Here is a 23495-nt window from a genome sequence, read left to right on the forward strand (position 1 = left end):
GTCAGAGCAAAACGCTTGGCCAGCTGCTTGTTATGCTCTTGGTACGAGGTGGTACAGGAATCCAGTGAGAACTGTAGGCGGAGTTAGCTAGAAACTTCGATGGGGAGCTGCATTCTCTATTAGAGAAAGGGGGTCCGAGAGAGGGAGAGATGCTGAGATGCTGAGATGCGGGTCTGGTGGTTTGGCGGTCTGGTGATACATCACGGTGTAGACGTGCAGTCGTGTTTGTGCAACAGAGAGTCCTAACCCAACCAGAGAAGGAAAGAGAGACGGACCCTTCTTCAGATGACAAGACGCCTAAGATTATGGTGAGGGTTCCAGGTGTACTTAGTGTATCTAACTATGTCTTTTATTTTCAGGTTCTATGTATATGTATGTGTTGGTGATTGCTATAAATGTTCACTGTGATATTTAGTTATTTCTTTCTTTTTTCATCCTATTATCATGTAATAAAGAAACCCTAGAGCATATCATTTGTTTGTATTCCTTGTGAGGGAAGGTCGGGACCCTTTTTTTACCAAGTACTTACAGAGGGATGGGCGATTCCCCTATAATGGGTAATTGTTGATACTGAAGGGATATTGCCTCCCATCAGGGATGTCTAAATTCTATCCAATACATTGCTAGGAGGAGCATGCGTTGTGTACCCTCTCGAATGGGGAGGTGTTGTGACTTGTTATTTGCGAGCTCCTCGGCAATAGTCTTATATGTTGTCAGTGTTTATTCCTTTCTTGGGTAAGTATTGTGAAATGTGGTGTCTTTCTGGAACCTGAGAAAGGATGTGGTAAGTAATGACCTGGTGACTGACAGAAGCAGCAAAACATACAGAGAAGTAGGTCATTACATCACCAACATACTCAACTCCATCAAAGCCACTTCCTATAAAGACGTCTTACCCTTGTGCTGCATCAAACCTGTCCCTGGGGATGCCTTCTTACCCCTACTTGCCATTGAAAATGTCTCCCTCACTTAAGGTTTATTCACAGAAACTCTCCAGACAGGCCTGATCCTTCCACACCTAAAGAAACCTAGATTAGACCCTGATGACGTTGTCAACTACCAGCACATCACTCACCTACTATACATAAACAAGATCATTGAAAAAGCATGTTCAACTCAAAGAGCACATTAATGCTAACTATCTCCTACAAGAGTACCGGTCTGGTACCAGATCACACTACAGCACAGATATCGCTATTGGACACATCATAGATGAATCCCTCCTGACAACAGATGAATATAACCTCTGCATTTTGATATTGCTGGACGTCTCCGCAGGATTTGAAATAGTTGACCAGCCCACCCTCATACATACCCTGGAGTCTTAAATGGAATTCACTGCTAATGTCCTTCACTGGTTCTCCTTCTACCTTTGCAAATGACACCAAACTGTTCATATGGGCCCCTATCTGCTGTGGAGTCAGCCAATACTCATACAGTCCTCTGTCATCTTCCACCTGTGCTTGGACAAGCTTTTTCTTTACTCACATATAACCTCTTCAGGATTCACCAATATGCCTATGATTCACAACTTTACTTGAAAGTCTCCTCTCTTTAAAACATCCGATACCTCAAATACTGCCTGCACATCATCCAGACCAGGATGTCCAGCTCTCCCTGAACCTCAGCCAAAGCACGACAGAGTTTCTGTTATTTGCCAATAACACAACAAACAATGGTTCAATGGCATGAACCTTGACGGCTTTGAACCACAACTTTCACTGAATGCCAAATCACTTGGATTCTCTATGGACACCAACCTCACACTCAAGGAACACACTGCAAAAGAAACAAAGACGCCTGGTATCAACTCCCTCTTCTAAAGAAAGTAAACTTGTTTCTTACAGAAAGCAACCTCAGAACTGCCATTCAAGCTCTTGTACTCACATCTGGAGGGTGGTATCTTCAAGGGCGTAGCTTGGTCAGTAAGTTGGGGGTGGGGTGGCGGTGAGCTTAATATTTTCTGACACATCAGCATATCATGTTAACTATTATATGAGTAGCAGCGTATGAGGGGAGCTTAGGGCTAGTGAAAAGAAAAAGGAGTGTGGATTGTGAGGGCTACTTAAAACACAGTATTTTGTAGAATAGCCATGTTTTAAGACCTTCAAATCAGAAGCGTTTGTGCGTGCTTTTGTCTGAATGAGTATTTGTAAATACCAGGTGGAATCCAAGAGACACCGTTCCATACCCTACTAAAAGCTCCTGTGGCCAGCTATTTACTAAATCATACATGTATTAGGGGGGTGTAACACCTTAAACATCCCCCTGAAACTACACTGCTGCTTACCTTACAGACAAGCACACCCTTTTGGGTTGTTATTGGCACAACTGTAGCCAGGACACCATCAGACTGCAGACTAAGAAACATAAAAAGGGAAAAAAAGGTAGCTAGGCTTTTCCATCCATACATCCAGGATCTGGAGTACTATCCCTTTAAAGCATTCCATTGGTATTTGGTTGGAATTGTGCTATGGAAATACCACATACATACCATGTTCAGATCTGAGATTGACCATGGTGGATTTTGTACCCAGTCTGAGCATCCCAAACAGAGATGAACATAGAACTATATGTTAATCAACGTTTTAGTCATATTTGAACAGATTGACCATAAAACATGTTTAAACCATTCTTTATTTGTGTGCGCAATCTTTCGGACAAATGTGGTTGATGTTGCTCAGATCCAAAGTGACTGCAAGAAGTCTGTTATGTCTCCATCTTCTGTAATAAAACTTTAGAAGCATTGCGGTGTTTAGATCCCTATTACAGCGTCACACTTGGGTTGTTCATAAAGTCAGACAATTTAATCAGCCCGTGCGGTCCAATGCTGAGCGGAAAAAGGAAAATATGAGTTAATTCTAGGAATATCTATGATATCAGGTAGCAGACAAAAGGCAATAATACTGATACAAGAAATCGGCTTCCTTTTTATTTATTGCAACATGTTCTTTTTGCCTCACTGAATAGTTCTTGGTTTCTTTCTGATTTTTCCCAATTTACCCGAAGGCTTTTAAAGATCCTTGTAATTTCTAACAAGCACTTGCAATGCAATAGGTCTCGCATTTACATGAGTTTGAGCTATTGACATTGCAAATGACAATGCCTTTTATTTTTGTTTTCGTTTTTAACACATAAATAAAAGGCATTGTCATTTACAATGCCAATAGCTTAAAATCGCGTAAATGCTAGACCTATTGCATTGCAAATGCTTGTTTTAAATGTCTTGGGCCGCTCATGTCCTAAATCTCCTCTGAAGATGAACTCGTGATCAGTGTTCTCCTGCATGTGTTTCTTCTTCATCACCCTCCTGGCATTATATTGTCAATGAATGAGGTGTGAATGTAGGTGAACAGGAAAAAGACACTGAACGGGTCTGGTGGCTCAGTGGACTAAAGCAGCCACTGCGGGGGCCTGTGTTCAACCTCATGGTCACAGGTTCAAATCCTGGCAGGTCCACTCAGCCTTTCATCCATTTGACGTTGATAAAATGAGTACCATTGAGATGGGTAACAATAAACATCTGTTATTCAGCGCCAGGAGACCTACGGGTAATTGTGTGCTTTACAAATACACCTCTTATGTTATGTTAACGAACATGCAGTAATTGGTGGCTGACGATGTATGATTCCACCTTTAAGTGATCTGAATGGTACTTATTAATTCCTGTAGTAAATTGCATGCACTCAGTTGCTATTTTGTAACATAGGCCAGTGTTTAAAAGCTCTCTTCTGAGCACATAGTGAAAAGCGCTGCGTCGCCAGGTGCGAGACCTAAAAAGGCCCACTTCTTGGATCGTATGGACAGCAGCACAAACACATTGACATCTTTATCTAACATGCATTTTAATGTCCCTAGGCGTGCATAGGACAGGTCAGCTAACTCCACATGCATATAGGGATGTGAAAAGGGATTTCAGCTCATTTTATGCCTTTTTCTTTGGCCTACGCTCTAGTCACTCTGCACTGTTCCTGCAAATCCCAAACACCAAGTGATGTCAACTCATGACACTACACTGGTTGATATTTACATCAGTGCAGCCTTTTCCCTTTGTCACTGTAAAAGCTGTCCCAATAATTTCCCAGTTCAGACAGAGAGACGTCTTTAGCTTGAGAGTTGAGCATTGTAGGATATGCTGCAATACAGTTGTCGCATCCACCATGAATTTTGTGGGATTGTAATGTGATAGTCCTCTTTTGGGAGACAGTGACAAAGGCAGTCTCTAATCTCACAAATAATTAGAAATAACCCCGGTGACAGCTCTTCTGGGACCAAAAAGTGAAGGGTCACCAATAAATTCATAGAACTTGCCTATTTATTAGCAAAGAGGAGAATAGCCATGGCTTGGGAAGCCTTAGAAGCTTCCTCCATCAAAATATGGCCCATGGACTTGAAGAAATGGGCCACTGCAGAGAATGATACACCTATACTTACAGGACAGCAAAAAGGGGATAAGAAGTCCCAAAAGGCATGGCAAACTATTCCACTATCCCTTAAATCGAAGGTCCGCCCTGAGATTTCTCGGATTAGCATTGTAAGTGTGAAGAGACCCATTGGTGACGACTGTCAAAGTGCCCCTCATTTTATGCTAAAGTGGTGTAGGGGGTCTCTAATTTTATTCTGATAAAAGGATCAACTTTGATGTTTTGCATGATTTGTGGTGTTGGTTTCATGCTGTCTTACATCTATACTCATGTGTTTGCCAGTAGAGCACCCTTCTCAGTTTTAACACACAGTTATATGATGCAAGCTAGCAATTTGCATCCTGGTTGACACCAGTCACTTCACACTTACAGTTGACTTTGGGTTATAGCACTTTTTAGATTACCTTTTGGTGGTTTGACCTATGCGATGGCTGCAATGCACTATTAGTATATGCTTTTGCCACCCCAAGTGTGCTTGCCTAAAACACCGACCCTACTGTGTACAGTTTATATTACTTCAGATCTCGCGTGCTTGTGTAGAAATTGTCAGATTTCTTTACCAGAAGTGTCATTTTGTATTGTCATGTATGTTTCTGCAAGAATCTCACAGTACCCAATCTATGATGACTTTGTACGGCAGTAAGTGTTATAAAAAAGCATGGAAGCGCAAGCCAGAGGTTGCATATGTCTAGATTCCCATAAAGATTTGATTTAGAAATGTCCCATCGGCAAGCAGCTGTCTAAATTCGAACGGGTCTGTGTCTGAACACTAGGGAGTCAGGATGCTGTGGTCTGCACTATGGCTTCCTGGACATGCCGTCAAAAATGTGTAGATGCACAACAACACATTTAGCTATCTGTGCATACTTCATGTATGATATTCTCTTACAAACCTTGAAATTCTGTGGTGCCAGAACTCTACTGCTCTGCTGGATCTCATTTCCGGCAAACACTCATCAATAGGCAATGCTGTCTGAAGAACCTCAGTAGCATCCCTTTTTTTAAAGGTGCCAAACCTTTGTAATAACTAAGTATGAAATAATCGTGGATCCTATCTGTGCACCCATGGTAAGGGCCCATTCTAAGGAGGTCATTTAGAATTAGGCAGTGTGGGAGCTGCACCTTATAATGGTGGAGCTCCCGCTCTGCCTCAGCTGCAGTTCCCCCGCCACATTTAGAGGTACTGGAACTCCTGGAAAACAAACAATAAGACCCCAACTGGCTCTGCCACTGGAACCATGGCTCTGGTGGGGGAAATCCTTGATCTGACCACCTATGTTGGTAGAATGATGTGTATGCCACTGACTTGTCCTGTCTTGGGCCGCCCCACGAGGCACGGCAGTCTGGGGCATTGGCTTTGACACAAAGGGGGAAAGCTTACTGTACATCAGGGACTCTGATTTTCCTTATTCACAAGCAAATCCCAGCTTTGGGGGCTTGTGTCTGAAGCAGTAAAAAGAAAAACAGAATGCAGAGTGACCCACTACAACATATCAGCCTGCTTGGTGTTCAGCTTTGTGGAAGTGAATCCGCAGCACCATCAGATGCACTTTTATCAAAGAGATCCCCGACAGGCAGATGGGGTTTTAAATGTGGTGGCCTGATTTCCACCAGAGGAAGGAGGCCCAGGTTAAGAGCCTCACTTGGCTGCTGGCTTGTGGGCCACAAGCCAGTCTCTAAAGGAGGCCCATAGGTGATGGAGAAAATTAAGAAAAAGTAATCCAATATTGGCAGCTTACATCTCTTGCTGCAGATACCGGAGGGATCTGTGAATTAGCACAGGTGAAATTCTTTCATCTACTGAAGCCAGGTACTGGTAAAGAAACTGAAAGGTGCTGAAAGGAATACGCGGGGGATGGCATCTTTGGCTTGTAGATAAAATCTCGAAGGCAAGCTTCAGTGCCGTTGCAATGTTCTGTTGGTGATAGAAAAAACAAAAAGGCTGTCAGAATTGCACCTGGCTGTTGTAACACAACATATATAATTATAATATTACTAATAATACCAATAGTGATATTTTTAATAATGCTGATAAATTAACAATATTTGTAAATTAAACAGCTTCACACTACCAAAAATGCTGCATTTTGGTTGGTTCCTAGCTGGTAAATATCTAACCAAGCTATTCATCGCTAGTACCTGAGACATGCCACAATACAGTATCAACCCATATATGACCACACTTTCTTCCGCTAATAGCTTACTGTAAAGATCAGAGTTCTAAGAAAGAACTAGAATGTTCACCTAGCTCGCAGAAGTTGCCTGCTCTTGGAGACATGCTGTTGGAGAAAACAGCTTTAGAATAAGTCTCTTGCCTGTGCTGAAAGATGAATAAATACATGAAAATGTTTCTTATTCCAGCTGCTACAAGTTCCTAAAATAAACAAGTCCTTAGGCACATTCCTTTCCATGTGTTTGTACTAGATATTTAAGTTGTTCCTAGTCTGTAAATTGTATAATCCATGACAGTTTTCACTGTGTTTTAAAACAGTAGCCTCAATGGTCTGATTGACAATAGTACAAAATAAGTTTGAGTTAATTATCTTTTTAAGCAGTCGGTGTATAACAAAGGCAAAGCAAGATTTTTTGTATACAATAAATATATATTGTTATTGTATTTTATCATTTGCTTATATTTAACTTGCAGTAAAGAATATTTTTAAGCCAGTGCACATACAAATTGATTGACTGGTTTGGGGTTTTGAATGGTAAGTGAATTTTTAGGGTTTAGGATCAGTATTGGTTTTGTGTGGCAAGGAAATGTTTAGGGTTTAGGGTGGGTTTGGGGTTTTGGGTGTCAAGGGAGTTTTTAGGGTTCAGGGTGGCTTTTGTTTTTTTTTGGTGGTAAGGAAATAATGAAAGGTTAAGGTTGGTATGGTTTTTTGGGTGGCAAGGGTAATTTTAGGGTTTAGGGTGGGTATGGGTTTTGGGTGGCAAGGGTATGTTTATGCTTATGGCAGGTATGAGTTTTTGGGTGCTAAGGGGTTTTTAGGTGGCAAGGGTATTTTTAGGGTTTAGGGTGTGCATGGGTTTTTTGGGTGGTAAAGGAATTTTTAAGGTTGAGGGTGGGTTTGGGGTTTTGGATGGCAAGGTTATTTTGAGGGTGGGGACTGGGTTTTTGGGTGCTAAGGATTTTTTGAGTTTAGGATAGGTGTGGGTTTTTGGGTGGCAAGGTTATTTTGAGGGTCTAGGGTGGGCATTGTTTTTTGGGTGGTAAGGGTGCATATGCATGTGTGTATGTGTATATGTGTATATATATATATATAATATATAAAACTATATATACAAAAAATAATTCTATCTATACATATATATGTAAAAAAACACAGGTTTCAGGGATGTTATAGTTAGTTGGACATTTCACATGTACAAAAACAGAGAAAATCGTCTGTTATAGTTAGTTGAGCTAACTATAACTCGTGCCCCGGCAATGCACTGCTGATGACATCACATATTACATCACTGATGACATGGTCAGTGAAATCACTGATGACATCGCAAATGACATCACAGATTACATCATCCAGTGACTGAGTGTTTCTAAAAAGTTGACTATTGTTACACACACATATATATAGACATGTCATGGTGTATTGAAGAATCAGTGGGTGTATGAGTGCGGGACTGACTGTATAAGTGAGTGAATTAACAAGTCTTAGTGAATGAATGGGTGATTGACTAATCTGTGTGAATGTTTGTATCAGTTTGTCAGTTGGTGTGTAAGTGGCTGCATGGGTTGGTGAGTAGGTACATGAGTGTCTATATGAGTTATTGATTAGCAGAGGTGTGGCGCAGCTGCCAGGGCGACTGACGCTGGATGCTGGGGATCCAGGTTCGATTCCCGCACCGGTGGCAGGGGTCTGTCCAGCACCATGTGACTCTGGGCAATAGCTTGCCTAATCTTCCCGACGGCTCCCAGCACCGGGAAACCTACGGGTAGCTGTGTGCTTTACAAATACAGGATTATTTATTATAGCAGTCTGAGTACCGGTATAGGTGCCTGAGTGTCTGTGTGGGTGGGTGAGGGCTAGTGTGACTCCCTGCATGGATGTATGAGTGGGTGAATCCTTGGGTGTATGGGTTCATGAGTGCATCTGTGAGGTACTGTATGGGTGAGCGAGTGTGCTTATGGCTGTTTCTGTGAGTGAATGGATGTCTCAGTGGTATGTGTGTGAGTAACTGGATATGTATAAGGCAGCAGGTGTGAGTTTTGGAGTATATAAGTGACAGAATATAAGAGTGATTTGATTGTGAGAGTGACTGTATGGATGAGTGTGTGCTTGTGTCAGTGATTGTATAAGAGAGTATGTCTTAGTACCTGTATGAATAAGTGAGGAGTTGTGTGTATAACTGTATAGGTGAGTAAATGGCAGTGCGATTTATTCTTTGCATGACTGAGTAGCTGTGTTTGCAACTCTAGGTGAGTGGAGGTGTGTGACTGTCTGTATAGGTGTATGAGTGCATATAATAGTGGATGGATTGATGAGTGACTGCATGTATGAGTGACTGTGTGGGTGAGTGAGTGGATGTGTGTGTAGACCTAAGAATTAGTGAGTGGGTATGTGGTTATTGGTATTGGTGTGTCTATGGTTTTGAGAATGGCAGTCTGTAATTTAGAATGGGTGTATCAAAGGTTAGAAGGTGCATCAGATTATCATGTTGATGTCATCAGTGATGTCATTTAAGATGTATTCAGTGATGTCATCAGTGATGTCACTGACCATGTCATGAGTGATGTAATATGTGATGTTATCAGCAGTGCATTGCAGGGGCACAAGTTCTAGTTAGCTCAACTAACTATAACAGTCGAATTTCTCTGGTTTTGTGCATGTGAAATGTCCAACTATAATGTCCCTGAAACCTGTAGTTTTTTCAGTGAATTTCAAAGGTTTTTTAAATGCTAATTTCTAACTATAACGTCCCTGAAACCTATGTTTTTTTCAGTGAATTTCAAAGGTTTTTTTTTAGGAATCAATCATTTTTATTAGATGGAAGCAGAACAAATGTACACAGCTTCCTGCCTACATCCATTGGCCGGCAGAGCGAGTCAAAGGTAGTAGTACACAGCGTTTAAGCCAACGGGGCAAGGAGATATCAAACGCTTCATCTATGTTGTCTAGGACCTCCGTCCAGTAACGTTGCAGCTTTGGACAGTGCCACAACGAGTGAGCCAAAGTGCCAGATATCTCACAGCCTCTCCAGCAAAGGTCCGTTTTGCTTTTGTCCCAATTGTGGATTCGGACAGGAGTGTAGTATCAATATGAAAAAACCTTAAATGCGGACTCTGCCCCAGTTGTGTTGTGTGCAGTGTGATGTGTTCTGTAGAGAAATTGTTCCCATTCCTTAGGAGATAGTGGCCTGCCTATTTCCGTTTCCCAGAGGACCTGTGCCCTTGTATGCTGCCCATTGGGACATTCAGTAAGCATGGCGTACAATTCAGATATGAGACGGCGGTCATCGTGTTTGCGAAGTAACCACTTTTCGAACGTGGTAAAGGGCCTGGACATTTGGGCGTAATTGGAAGGCGCTGTGATCCAGTGATACATTTGACGATAGAGGTACTCATCAGTCGCTAGGAGGCCATTATCTTGCTTGAGATGTTCGAATGGGACCAGCCCTGCTGTATCAAAGAGGGACCCTACTCTTTTACAACCCTCCTCCCACCACCGCTGAAACGCCGCAGACGCCTGTCCTGGAGAAAAACAGGTTTATCGACAATGGGGTCATCGGCGAGGGAAAGGAGGTCCAGCCTTTCTTGATAGCCACCCTGTCCCAGGTCCTAACCATCGGAGATGTAACAGGGGAGGAGTAAAGACCCCAAGCCCTGTGATTGCGAGGTAACCACAATTCCCTCCAAATGTTGAAGCCAGGGACGGACTGGTCCATGAAGTTCCAGTGTTTGCAAGATAACGGTCTGTTCCATTCCACCAGGTATCTGAGGCATGTTGCTTGATTGTAGCCTCCGATCAAGGGTAGACCCACTCTGCCCTGCACTTTCGGACATGTCATCTGGTTGAGTGAGAGACGCGGACTTTCCCCCTCCCAAACAAACTTATTAATGAGAGCTTGCAATTGTTTTATCGCCCGAGGTGGGGGAGACATAGGGAGCATTTGAAAAACAAAGAATGCGCGGACGGATTGTCATTTTCACCGCTGCAATCCTCCCAAACCATGCTAGACGCGACCGCGACCAGGCGTCCAGCGCCTTGGTCGTCTGCTCCAGTAACATCGAGTAACTTAGCGTAACCATTCGGGCAATGGTCGGGGCTAATCTAATACCGAGGTATACTATTTCACTTTGTGTCCACTGGAACCGGAATTGCTGCTGTAGGATATCCACCTCTTCCGGGGAGATAGCCAGATTTGGAATATTGGATTTACCAAGGTTAACCTTAAACCCTGACACGTCACCAAAAGCGGAGAGTTCAGCAAGCAGAGTGGGCAGGGATGTCTGCGGCTGCGTAAGAGATCGGATCACATCGTCCGCATGGAGACTTATTTTTATGGACGTGCGCCTCAAACTTCAAGCCTACTATACGTTTGTCCGCTCTTATACGTTGAGCCTAAGGCTCCATATATAGCGCAAATAAAAGCGGGGACAGGGGGCACCCCTGACGTATCCCACAAGAGATCGGAAAGGATGCTGATCTGCTACGTTGACCCTCACAAATACCGTGGGTGCACAATAAATGCATCGGATCCAATTATCAAAATTCTCTCCGAACCCGTAGCAGCGCAGTGCCTCGAATAGATAAGTCCACCCCACCCTATCGAATGCCTTCTCAGCATCTATAGACAACAAGAGTGCCTGCCTACCTGATCGCTGTATGCTGTCAATAGGTGGAAAAGCCATTTAGTTTTGTCCCCACCTTGTCGCCTAGGAAGATAAAAAAAACGATTGGTCAGGGTCTATTGGGTCTGCAGTGAGAGGATTTAGTTGTGTCGCTACAATACGTGAGAACATTTTCGCATCTATATTAAGGAGGGAGATAAGTCTATAGGATCCACATTCCCGGGGATCTTTTCTGGGTTTTAGGATGACGGAGATCGCCGCCTCTGACCTGGAGGGTGTTACCTCTCCCGTCTCTAAAAAGGAGTTAAACAGTTTGGTTAAAAAAGGAGCCAGCTCCCTGCAAAATGTCTTAAAGAAGGAAGCCGAGAACCCATCGGAACCTGGTGATTTGGCCAATTTAAATCTAGAGATAGTCGAGATCACCTCCTCTATTCGAATCGCGGAGTCGAGCGCCTCTGCCAAGGTCTTAGGGAGAGGTGAGATCTCACAGGTCTGCAGGTAAGCATTTGGGTCCCGCGCCGGCGGGTCCTGCCCAGTGTATAGAGCAGGGGTTTTCAAAGTGTGGGGCGCGACCCTCAGGGGGCTGTGGAGTGATGGAAAGGGGGGACGGCCATTCCCGGTCACACTTCTGCCCAGGCCCATAGGACTACAAGAGATTCAGGCCCCCTCCTCCCCTGCAGTGTGTCTCAGCTCGAGCTGCTTTGGGCTCCGCTCGGCTGTGTCTGCGGTCTTATCTCCAGCACAGCATGGCACGCCTGAGTTTCTCACAGGTCTTTAAAGACCATTTGCATGATTACATACCTTTTGTAAACTGGATACTGAGGCTTAGTTTTTTTTCTAGTTCCAGTACCACCTGGGCCCCCACTCTGCCTATTCCTTACATTTGTATTTTACATTTACTGCAGTAGTGTGAGAATGCATTTAATGAAAAGCAATATAAAGTAGGGTTGCCAAAAGAAAAATACCAGCCATTTGATGTTTAAAGAGCCTGCAAAGGCCTCCTCTTGACACCAAATAGGATTGTAAATAAAATCATATGCATTAATTCGTAATGTGACATTTCTGTCTTTGTTCCCTTTAATTATCAGTCATGGATCATTGAGGCAGCCTTAGAACACAATTAAAAGTACTTTCTATTTATATTTGCTGTTCCAAGTACGCACAGATGAGTGCTGAAATATACAGCTTTAGGTGACTACTTATTTTTGTACCATCTGGGACATCAAAATAATGAGCAGGTAACCCTAACCATAGGACTGGGAGTATGTTGCAGGATCAGCATATCATTTATTTCCCACACCCTCGATCCCTGATTAATGCCATATTAGCAATAGTTTAACGTATATCTTAAACCCTAAGCCGCCATCAATAATATGCTGAGTTACTTCAAGTGTCTGGGAATGCATCCTGCATTCAGAGAACTCACTTCTCATTCTCACACTTCACTTTCACGCTCACTCTGCACTCACAGCAATCACAATGCACTCACACTGTTCACCAAGCACTCACATCATTCACCCTCTCACCCTCCACTCATAGTGATCACTCTGCACTCACAATGCAATTGGGCTGTTCATCCTGTACCTCACCCTGCAGCCACACTTTTCATATGCACTCATCTTGAACTCATGTGACACCTCATTCACGTCCTCCCTCACTGCTCAATTTGTAACTCATTTAAACAAGCCCATCATTAACCATGCATTCATTCGTCCCACTCAGCACTTACATCTGCACCCAAATTCATATGGTCACCTCACTCAGCCTGCAGTCACTCCTCTTTCCCTACTCTCACACTGGTGCATCGCTCACCTTGCACTCACATGGGCACTCTTGTCATCCACAGAGTGCAGACGGTTAATGTGCCTGCTACAAAGAACATGTACTATGCAGATCACAGACCTTAGTGTGAGTAAACTTGGAGTAGCGCTATAAGGAAAATGTTTGTCAGAAAGGTGCTACAGAGAGATGAGGTGCATTGTTGGTGAGTGGTAGTGAAGGTATTTATGGAGAAGGAGGAAACTGGGGAGGGGGCACCAAAAAAAAGACTGTTGCACCGTGTGTGACCAGTGCTAGTGCCAGCCCTGCCTGGGAGTGTAGGCCCCCTGCGAAGTTTGGGTCTAGTGGCTCCCCTGCTTCTGCCTATTACTATTATTATTTACATTTGTAGTGCGCTACTGTTACCAAAAGGTGTCCTGGGACTAATAGCCATCTGCTGCCTGAAGGCAAATGAGAAACACACAGAAGGGGAAGGAGAACCAGCCACATGGGGTGACCTCCAGAGCATAGAGTCAGGTTTTTATATTTTCCTAAAGGATAATAGATTCTTGGTGGAGCAAAGCAAAGGAGGGTGCACGTTCCATAACTGTGCGGCCTGCACCAAAACAGCAAGACACACAATTTGTGCCTTCATCAATCAGGAAACAATAAGCAGAGTGGCACAGGCCAAGAGAAGCATACGGGTCCAACCTGTGTGCTCGGTGAGGAGAGATGAGAGGATGAGAAAGGACAGCAAGGGATTGAGAGAATTCGATTGAAGAGGTCAGGGATGAGGAGAAATATGAAGTGCCGAAGGGAAGTGCGAACACACAAGAAGTGACTGTGAGGAAAAGGTGAAGGCACAGAGGAGGGCTACTGTTAAACTGTGAGAGAAGATAGCTGAGAGATGATCTGTGACCTAAAAAGTAATTTGATGTGACATGGGTGAGGGACAGCAGCAATAGGGGAAGAGAGGGAGTACTCAGGTGGGTGCTGAGCAGTGATTAATTTGTAATAAAACATGTGCCAGGGACTTCACCAGTAGGATGTCAAAAGTTTATCATTTTTAATGTACATTGAATTAATAAACAGCAGTTCTGCTCATCTCTAAATTACACAGACAGAGCTACCATGTGGCAGACGGTCATAGTGCCAGTGTGCACAATTAGGTGTCAGTGCGGAGCACCGGAAACCACCTGCTCAAATTAAGCACTGGTGCTGAGGTAACAGGGGAGAGGGACATTGGTTCAAGAAGGTGTGAAAGAACAAAGGAGAGATGTGAGAGATAAATGGGGGAGTGGAGAGGTGTAGGATACAAATAGACAACAATTTTAATGGAGAGACTTGAGGTGAATGAGAAGTGCAGATGGGCACGGGAGGTGACAGGGCCAGAGAGGCCATGAGATAAATGCAAGAGACTGTTAGAGATGAGGTCAGTGAAAAGACAAAATGGCAAGAGGTGGTTAAGGGTGATGTGAGAAGTTGAATGGGGAAAATCCAGAAGTTGTAAATAGGGCTGAAAGAAAATGGTCTGCAAAGTGAGAGAGGGATTGAGAGAGAGAGAGGAGAGGAGAGAGGGATGGAAGGGAGGGGTGAGAAGAAAGCGGCATGTGTAAATTGCTTAACTCTACACAAGACTCCAGGGTTTTAAAGGAACCCTGTTGCTCCCAGCCAGCGACAGGTGAGCTTCTAATATGGCAGCACATATTTCTGTGGAGTGGAAGGCCCATCACAAAGGTTGACTAGACATCTTTCCGATGTTAATTGCTGTATTTTGATTATAAACTGGTACTGATGGGGTGAAATCTTTTCTCAGTGTTACTGTGTGCAAAAAAATTCTAATTAATGAAGCAATTCTATCACAAAATAAAGCGGCATCACATAACATTATTTACATTTTCTTCCCACACAATTTAGTCAAGCCTGTCGTGTAATTTGGTCCTCACCTGCCTCATAATTCCAGTAGCCCTGCCTACAGGTTTAGAAATGTTTGTCAGACGGGGGTCCTTACGACTGAAAATGTTGACAGGGGGGTCTCGGCACCCAAAAGTTTGAAGACCTCTGGTATAGAGTGTTATAGAACATGCGAAAAGCATCCACAATCTGTTCATCTGCGCTCTGTTCCTCCCCTGTGTGGTCCCACAGAGACTGAATCTGGGTCGCTTGTGTTCTGGCTCGCAGTCTATGGGTCAGCATTTTACCGCATTTATCGCTACTAAGGTAGAATTTATACGGAGGCAGAGAAGGGCATTTTCTGCCCTGTCAAGGTCTAGATGTTTTTAGCAGGCGTCTGCGGTTCTCCAGTTCCCGCCACACCCTCGGGCCCCAGTGCGCTTGTGAATCGATTCAAGTTCCACCATCTCTTTCTCAAGTTCGTGATGCTTCTCTTTATGGCGTTTGTTATATGTCGCAGAAATGGCAATGAATTCCCCCCTTGTGACTAGTTTCATGGCCTCCCATACGGCCGATAATGACTTAGAACCCACTTCATTGAACAATAGGTAGTCTTCTAGTGTCTGCCTTATTCATTGCACTGTATCCTCAGAATGTAAAAGATTCCCTTGGAGGCGCCACCCGGGGTGAAATGCCTGCGATCGCTGCGCAGGGATGTGAACAGTGATAAGGGTGTGGCCATATGTAGGTGATGCAGTAGGGAGGTAGAGGCCAGAAAGTGATCTAGTCTCGCATACGTTTTGTGGGATGCGGAGTAGTATGTTTAATCCAGTTCCGCGGGGTGCTGCGTGCGCCAGACATCGTATAACCCATTGTCCCCCAACCACTCCTGTCCCTTTGGAGAGAGTGCCCCTGTTTGAAGTGTTCGCTGTCCAGGCCTATCTAACTCTGTGTCCAATACGAGATTTAGGTCCCCTCCCACCAAAATCGCCGCATCTGGAGATATGAGTACCTCTGTGAGGGCTGAGAGGATGAAGGGGTCCTGCTGTGTATTTGGGGCATAAAATGATGCTATGGTGAGGTGGGTCCCGCTTCATTGCACTCGAATTGCTAATAAGGGTCCCTTTATTTCTGCGACAGTCGTTAAGACTTTACCCGGGAATTGGGCCCCAATCACGATTGCTATGCCTTCCTTTTTGGACGGCCCGCTGACCAGAACTGTTGTGGGAAGCGCCTATCGTGCAAACGTATGGTGTCCTTGGAAAGGAGATGCGTCTCTTGAAGGAGATATATTTCGCCTCCGGCATTTTCAAGTAGGGACAGCACTGCTGCTCTCTTCAATAGATTATTTAGGCCTCTAACATTGAGGCTGACTACCTTAAGGTCTTTCCCTATCCGATGAGTGTGGTGAAGTATCTACCTTTTTCGTCTACATTTCGTCTCTCAGGTTTGTGCTGGTTTAAGTGCTCTCTGACTATCCTACAGAGGCAAATCTTACGTGCTAACTGGTGCAGAGATCCCCGACTAAAAACCCCAACAAGCCCAACCCCAAAAAAGAAACTTATTGTCAAAACAATTATCAAAGGCAAAACATGACCAAAGTCTGTCAAAGTAGGAAAGGTTAAGGGGGTCAAGCCCATAGTGAGCCTGATTCGTACCCACCCGCCTGTGGAAAGGCTGTCAGCAATCTTGTACCCAGACACCCATCTAGGTGCCCATCCCTCAGCTGCCAATTGTATACCTCACGGGGTGTCCAAGTGGTCCGACGATTGCAACAGCGAGGAGATCACTGCCTCTCGTTTTTTGTCCCTTGTGGCCTGATCAGGCTTCAGGACAGATGCTGCCTTTCCCACTCTTTGCCATCTTGCTGTGCGGCGGGCGTTTAGATCTTTAGGCCGTTCTGCTTGTTCGGTCGCTGGCGTACTCTCCAGGACGAGGATCTCCATAGCCTTGGCTAGAGAGCGGATCTGAAGCAGCTTCCCTCAGTGCTTGAAAACAATGCAAAAGGGATGGCCCCACGAGTAAGGGATGCCTTGCTCACATAGATGTGTGGTCACCACCTTGAATTAATGTCACTTGAGTAGCGTGGAGGCTGCCAAGTCATGGAATATGGCCGGTGTGTGTCCCCGAAACTGTACGGACTGGGCCTCTCTCGCCTTTCATATGATGCGCTCTTTCAGTTGAAAGTTGTGTACGCACATGAGGATGTCCGGCGGTGGCGCCTTGTTGCCACGAGGGAGGCCCACTCTATGGACTTGATCCAGTTGTATGTCCATCACCTCCGTCTCTCCCAGCACCTGCTGGAACAGCGCCCCAACGTAGGCCCTGAGGTCGTCTCCTTCCCCTTTCCATGGCACGCCTCTGATACGCACATTGTTCCTTTCGGGAGCAGTTCTCTAAATCTTCAGCATGTGCCTGTAGATCAAGGTTTTGTTCCCGGAGGAATAACATATCTTGCTGCAGCTGGTGGAGGTTGTCTTCCCGGTTGACATTGTGCTCCTCAAGTGTGGCCACACGCTCTCCGATTTTGTCCACATCCCTACGTACCTCCCTAAGGCCTGCTGCGAGCTGGCCCTTAAGCTCCTGTATTCCTATTTGATGGCAGTAAAGAGTTCCAACATGAACGCCTTGGTAGCAGGGAACCCTTCGCTATCCGCCGTTCCAGGATTTTTTTCTCCAGGCGCAGTGGTCGATCCTGGCTGCTTCATGAGCAACTCCTTCAAAGTCTTCTCCCGTTGTTGGTTGCTTCCTCCGTGTTGCACTAATCCAGCTGCTGGTGCCCACCTCAATTTTGACCTGCAGCGGCAGCCCCACATGTTCTGCACAGGCTAGGGGGCCTGCTGAACCTGCAGTGCCCGTCGTCTCTCCCATCTCTCAGTAAATCAGCGCGCTTGCCTTTCGTTTACGCGCTGGCGGGGCTGCCGTATGGCTTCAGGGCCAGCAAGCGCCGTGGGCCTCCTCACTTCTCAGCCCCAATAGGTGTTTTGCCCTCACATCACTGTCTTGGCTCAATAGTCGGTGGGCGCTTGGCTCGGTCGGGCCCGCAGGGGCACTGTGTTGGCGGGGCACCGCCAATGGCGGATCTGCCGGCTCTGTTCTCCCGGGTGATGCACTGGCAGCAGTTGCTGCGCCGATCTCGCTGATGCTGCAGCCGGTCACCCAGTCAGCTCACGTGAAATCTCCGCTCCCGCAGCGCTCTCGGTCTGCCGGCCCACCAACCGCAGAGTCCTGTCTCCAGGCCACTCCGTTCAGCACCTGGCGCCTGGCCGCTGTTCCTCCCTCACGCCGTCTGCGAGGCCTTTGCTCTGCACCAAAATGGAGGCCGGCGCTGCCCACTCGCCGAGTGGAAAACTCGACCTGCATGGGGATACCAATCTGCCGGTCCGTGCTAGTCAGCTCCTGGTGGCCACTAAGCTCTACGCACTGCTAGGCTGCCAGACTTCCCACCGCAGCAGTCAAACCTGCGCGCCAGTCGGGCCTGTGCGCCCTGCCGAAGCTCTGTGGTAGAAAGGAGCACAAAATGGCGCTTGCCTGCCAATCTTTGCAGCAGTACAGCTCCTTTCTCGCTACCAATCACCGCCGACCAGCTTGCAGGTAACCACCGCTCTCTCCGCACTAGACATCCGCTAGCTGTAGGACCGCAGCGCGCCACCAACCAGGCCACACCACCTCTTACCTGCCACCGGGCCGCTGGTACAAGGAGCACAAAATGGCGCTTGCCTGCCAATCTCAGCGGCAGTACAGCTCCTTTCTCGCCACCAATCACAGACGACCAGCTTGCAGGTAACCACCGCTCTCTCCGCACTAAACATCCGCTAGCTGTAGGACCGCAGAGTGCCACCAACCAGGCCACGCCACCTCTTACCCTCCACCGGGCCGCTGCTCAGCTCACTCGCAGCTCTGCTTAGTCCTCTGCCGGGCGTCAATGTGAGGGCCGCACACTCAAAGTCTCCAGGCAGGAAACTCGCCCCGCTGGTCCTACTCAGCTCACCAGAGTCATCTGGTCCTGGTATGCAGTCAGAAGGCACCGGGGAAAGGCGATATTACAATGCTTTAATTTGGTGGTGCCAGAGGGACACAATCCTGCGTCCTACCATGCCGCCATCTTGGCTACACCCACTCAAAGGTTTTTTTTAATGAAAATTTCTAACTAAAATGTCCCTGAAACCTATGTTCTTTTCATTGAATTTCAAAGGTTTTTTAAATGCTAATTACTAACTATAACATCCCTGAAACCTATGGTTCTTTTCAGTGAATTTCAAATGTTTTTTAAATGCTAGTTTCTATTTGTAATATCCCAAAAATGCTCTTTCTAAATTTTTTAACTTTAAAAAAATATTTTGATGTTTTTTCTTTTCTAAAAGATTAATTTACATTTTTTTTCAAAGTGGATTTGGGTACTGATTGTGTACCAGTCACGGTGGGTGCGCGAATGCAACAATTTTGCCACGATATTGGTTAAGTCATGTACGATGTGCGTTCGGTATGCAAAGGGTGCGCGGTACTCAGCCCCGCGCAACGTCACATATGTATTTTCGGGTGTTGCGCCAGGTGCGCAAAACCACCGCAATTTTGTTTTGTTTTAAACATATATGTATATAACTTTATTATGTATATTATACCAAGATATTATTTAACATAATTGTAAATATCATACATCTGTAACTGCAATAAAGATATATTATTGTTAAATATAGTTTTTGGAAATCGCATTGGGTGCGCGTAGGTTGCCTGTAGGGTGTGCGCTGCTTGCACGCCCGGTGCGTGAATCCCATGTGACTTCAAAAGAAAGTATTTCAATGGTTAAGAAGCTATTGATTCTAGAATTTGCAGAACCCCACCCAATGTTTTCATTCTTTCAACTGCATCTATAGAGAGAGACACAGCTCTTGTGTTTTTCTCCTCCTCTTTGGATGTTTCGGGTGTTTTTTTTCTTCATCAAAAATTATCTGCTTCCAATCCAGCACAACCGCTTCCGCCTGAAGATGAAGAAGAGTTGGAAGAACCATTGAAAGTGAGATACAACAGTATAGTTTGGGCTTTCTTCTCAATCCCACCTGGAGAGAAGAAAGTAAATGCATGAAAGGTTACTTGCAGTTTGTGAGACGGTGCTGTCACGAGGATGTGACAAAAAATATTCATGCGGCACCTCTTCGATGCTCAAGCATCTACAAACAATGCATCCACAGCGTCTTGTGAGGGAACAACAGCGACAAGACCTACAGAAACAGGCAAGTCAGGACAAGGGTGCTGGACCAAGTACATCATCTGGTTCCTCATCAACATCAAGACCGAACATAATTCCTAAATTTGCTAGAGTGGCGCAGCATTGTGTCAAATGCAAAAATAAATTATGTTACAGTGAACAATCAGTGGATGCCATCATGGTTGCTATTAAAAACCATCATTGCTAAAAATAAATTACAAAATTTGAATGACTTTGTAATTGCATAATGTTTTCAAAGTTTTCATCGTTGGTTCTGTTATTTTTTTTCTTTTTAAAAAAACACACCAAATAAATACAAAAAAAGTTGTAAAAACACAAAAGAATTATAAAAGAAAAACATTATTCTTTTAGAACCACCTATTAGGTTAAAAATAGACACATTTGTAAGAATTGTATGAATTGTGGCAAGTGTAATATATGGAGTAGTGTATGGGTAGTGCATATGTGATTGCATGAGTGCATGTGTAGTGCCTGGGTGATTGGAGAAGTGCATGTGTGCTACCTGAGTGATTGCGTGAGTAAATGGGTAATGCCTGGGTGATTGTTAGAGTGCATGGGTAGTGGCTAGATGATTGCATGGGTGCAGGGGTAGTGCCTGCGGGATTAGAGGAGTTCATAGATGGTGCCCGAGTGATTAAAGGAGTGCATGGGTAATGTTTTGGTGACTGGAGAGTGCATGGGCAGTGCCTGAGTGATTGGAGGAGTGCAAGGGTAGTGCCTGGGTGATTGGAGGAGTGCATGGATAGTGATTGGATGATTGGAGGAGTGCAAAAGTAGTGCCTGAGTGATTGAAGGAATGTATGGATAGTGCCTGGGTGATTTGATGAGTGCAAGAGTAGTGCCTCGATGATTGAAGGAGTGCATAGATAGTGCATGGCTGATTGGAGGAGTGCATGTGTAATGCCTAGGTGCATTGAGGAGTGCATCAGTAGTGCCTGTGTGATTGCATGAGTGCATAGGTAGTGCCTGGATGATTTTATAAGTGCATGGGTACTCCCTGAAAGATTGGAGGACTGCATGGATACTACCTGTGCGATTGAAGAAGTGCAAGGATAGTGTCTGGGTGATTGGAGGAGTGCATAGCTAATGCATGGGTGATAGTATGAGTGCAAAGGTAAAGTCTAGGTGATTTGAGGAGTGCATAGATAGTGCCTGGGTGATTGGAGGAGTGCAAGAATAGTACTTGGGTTATTGTATGAGTACATAGGTAGTGTAGGGGTACTGCCTTGGTGATTGCATGAGTGCATAGTTAGTGCCTGGATGATTTTATAAGTGTATGTGTACTGACTGGGTGATTAGAGGAATGCATAGGTAATGCCTGGGTGATTAGAGGAATGCATACATAGTGTCTGGGTGATTTTAAAAGTGAATTAGTGTATGGGTAATGCCTAGGTGCATGGAGGAGTGCATCAGTAGTATCTGGGTGATTTGAAGAGTGCATAAGTAATGCCTCGGGGATTTCATAAGTGTATATGTACTGCCTGGGTGATTGGAGGACTACATGGATAGTGCTTGGGTGATTGGAGGAGTGTAAAGGTACTGCCTGGTTATTGCATAACTGCTTATGCTTAGGTAGTGCCTGAGTGATTGCATTATTACAACGGTAATGCCTGTATGATTTGAGCAGTGCTTGATTATATAAGTGCAGGGGTAGTGCCTGGTTGATTTTATAAGTGCAGGAGTAGTGCCTGGGTGATTTTATGCGTGCAAGGGTACTGCACGAGTGATTGAAGGACTGCATGGGTAATACCTGGTGACTGCATGAGTGCAGGGGTAATGTCTGGGTCATTAGAGGAGTGCATGGGTAATGCCTAAGTGATTGCATGAGTGCAGGGGTAATGTATGGGTAATTGGAGGAGTGCATGAGTAATGTCTGGCTGATTGCATGAGTGCAGGAGTAATGGCTTGGTGGTAGCATGACTGTAGTGGTAGTGCCTGGGTGATTAGAAGAGTGCATATATAGTGCCTGGGTGATTTTATACGTGCATGGGTACTGGCTGGATGATGGAGTAGTGCATGGATAGTGTCTGTGTGATTGCAGCAGTGCAAGAGTAGTGCCTGGGTTATTCTATGAGTGCATAGCTAGTGCTTGGATGATTGCATGAGCGTAAGGGTAGTGCTTGGGTTAGTGCATGAGTACACAGGTAGAGCCTGGGTGATTTCATGAGCGTAGTGGTGGTACCTGGGTGATTACATAAGTGCATAGGTAATGCCTGGGTGACTTTATAAGTGTATGGGTACTGACTGAGAGATTGAAGGAGTACATAGATACTGCCTGGGTGATTGAAGGAGTGTAGGGTTAATGTCTAGCTGATTGCATGAGTGTAATAGCAGTGCCTTGGTGATTGGAGGAATCCATAGGTAATGCTGGGGTGATTGCATGAGTGCAGAAGTAGAGCCTAGATAATTGGAGGAGTGCATAGGTAGTCTCTTAGTGATTTTACATGTGTATGGTGGTGCCTGAGTGATTGAAGGAGTGCATGGGTAATATTTAGGTGATTGCATGAGTGCAAGAGTAATATTTGGATGATTGCATGAGTACAGCTATAATGTCTGAGTGGTTGCATGAGGTGATTGGAGGAGTGCATAAGTAGTGGCTGGGTGATTTTATAAGTGCACGTGTACTACCTGAGTGGCTGAAGGAGTACATGTGTAATACCTAAGTGATTGTATGAGTGCAGGAGTATCTGGGTAATTGAAGAAGTGTGCAAGTAATGTCTAGGTGATTGTATGAGTGGAAGAGTAATGTCTAGGTGATTGTATGAGTGGAAGAGTAATGTCTGGGTGGTTGTATGAGTGTAGTGGTAGTTCCTGGGTGATTGCCGACGGACATAAGTAGTGCCTGGGTGATTGGAGGAGTGCAAGAATAGTGCTTGGGTGATTGGAGGAGTGCAAGAGTAGTGCCTGGGTGATTGAAAGAATGCATGGATAGTGCCTGGATGATTGGATGAGTGCAAGGGTAGTGACTGGGTGATTGAAGGAGTGCATGGATAGTGCATGGCTGATTGGAGGAGTGCATGGGTAATGCCTAGGTGCATCAAGGAGTGCATCAGTAGTGCCTATGTGATTGCATGAGTGCATAGGCAGTGCCTGGATGATTTTATAAGTGCATGGGTACTTCCTGAGTGATTGAAGGACTGCATGGGTAATATCTAGGTGATTGCATGAGTGCAGGGGTAGTGTCTGGGTCATTGGAGGAGTGCATGGGTAATGCCTAAGTGACTGCATGAGTGCAGGGGTAATTTGTGGGTAATTGGAGGAGTGCATGAGTAATGCCTGGGTGATTGGAAGAGTGCATAAGTGGTGCCTGGGTGATTTTATAAGTGCATGGGTACTGGCGGGATGATTGGAGGAGTGTATGGATAGAACCTGGATGATTGCAGCAGTGCAAGAGTAGTGT

The 23495-nt window shown here is 45.2% G+C and overlaps 1 protein-coding gene across 2 annotated transcripts in view; it reads right to left on the minus strand.

Annotated features, from left to right (window-relative positions):
- Positions 1–2619: 2619 nt before the first annotated feature.
- The window catches only part of LOC144824986 (ropporin-1-like), a 494190-nt gene continuing 473314 nt past the window's right edge, over positions 2620–23495 (minus strand). For both annotated transcript variants that reach the window (XM_078683912.1, XM_078683913.1), the window contains exons 8-9: positions 6164–6339; positions 2620–2830 (exon numbers count right to left, since the gene is read on the minus strand). In XM_078683912.1, coding sequence (XP_078540038.1) covers positions 2767–2830; positions 6164–6339 — 240 coding nt within the window. In that variant the 3' untranslated portion in view covers positions 2620–2766. The remainder of the gene's footprint in view (positions 2831–6163; positions 6340–23495) is intronic.

This window comes from Lissotriton helveticus, chromosome 3_1, assembly GCF_964261635.1.
Source record: "Lissotriton helveticus chromosome 3_1, aLisHel1.1, whole genome shotgun sequence".
Taxonomy (NCBI): domain Eukaryota; kingdom Metazoa; phylum Chordata; class Amphibia; order Caudata; family Salamandridae; genus Lissotriton; species Lissotriton helveticus.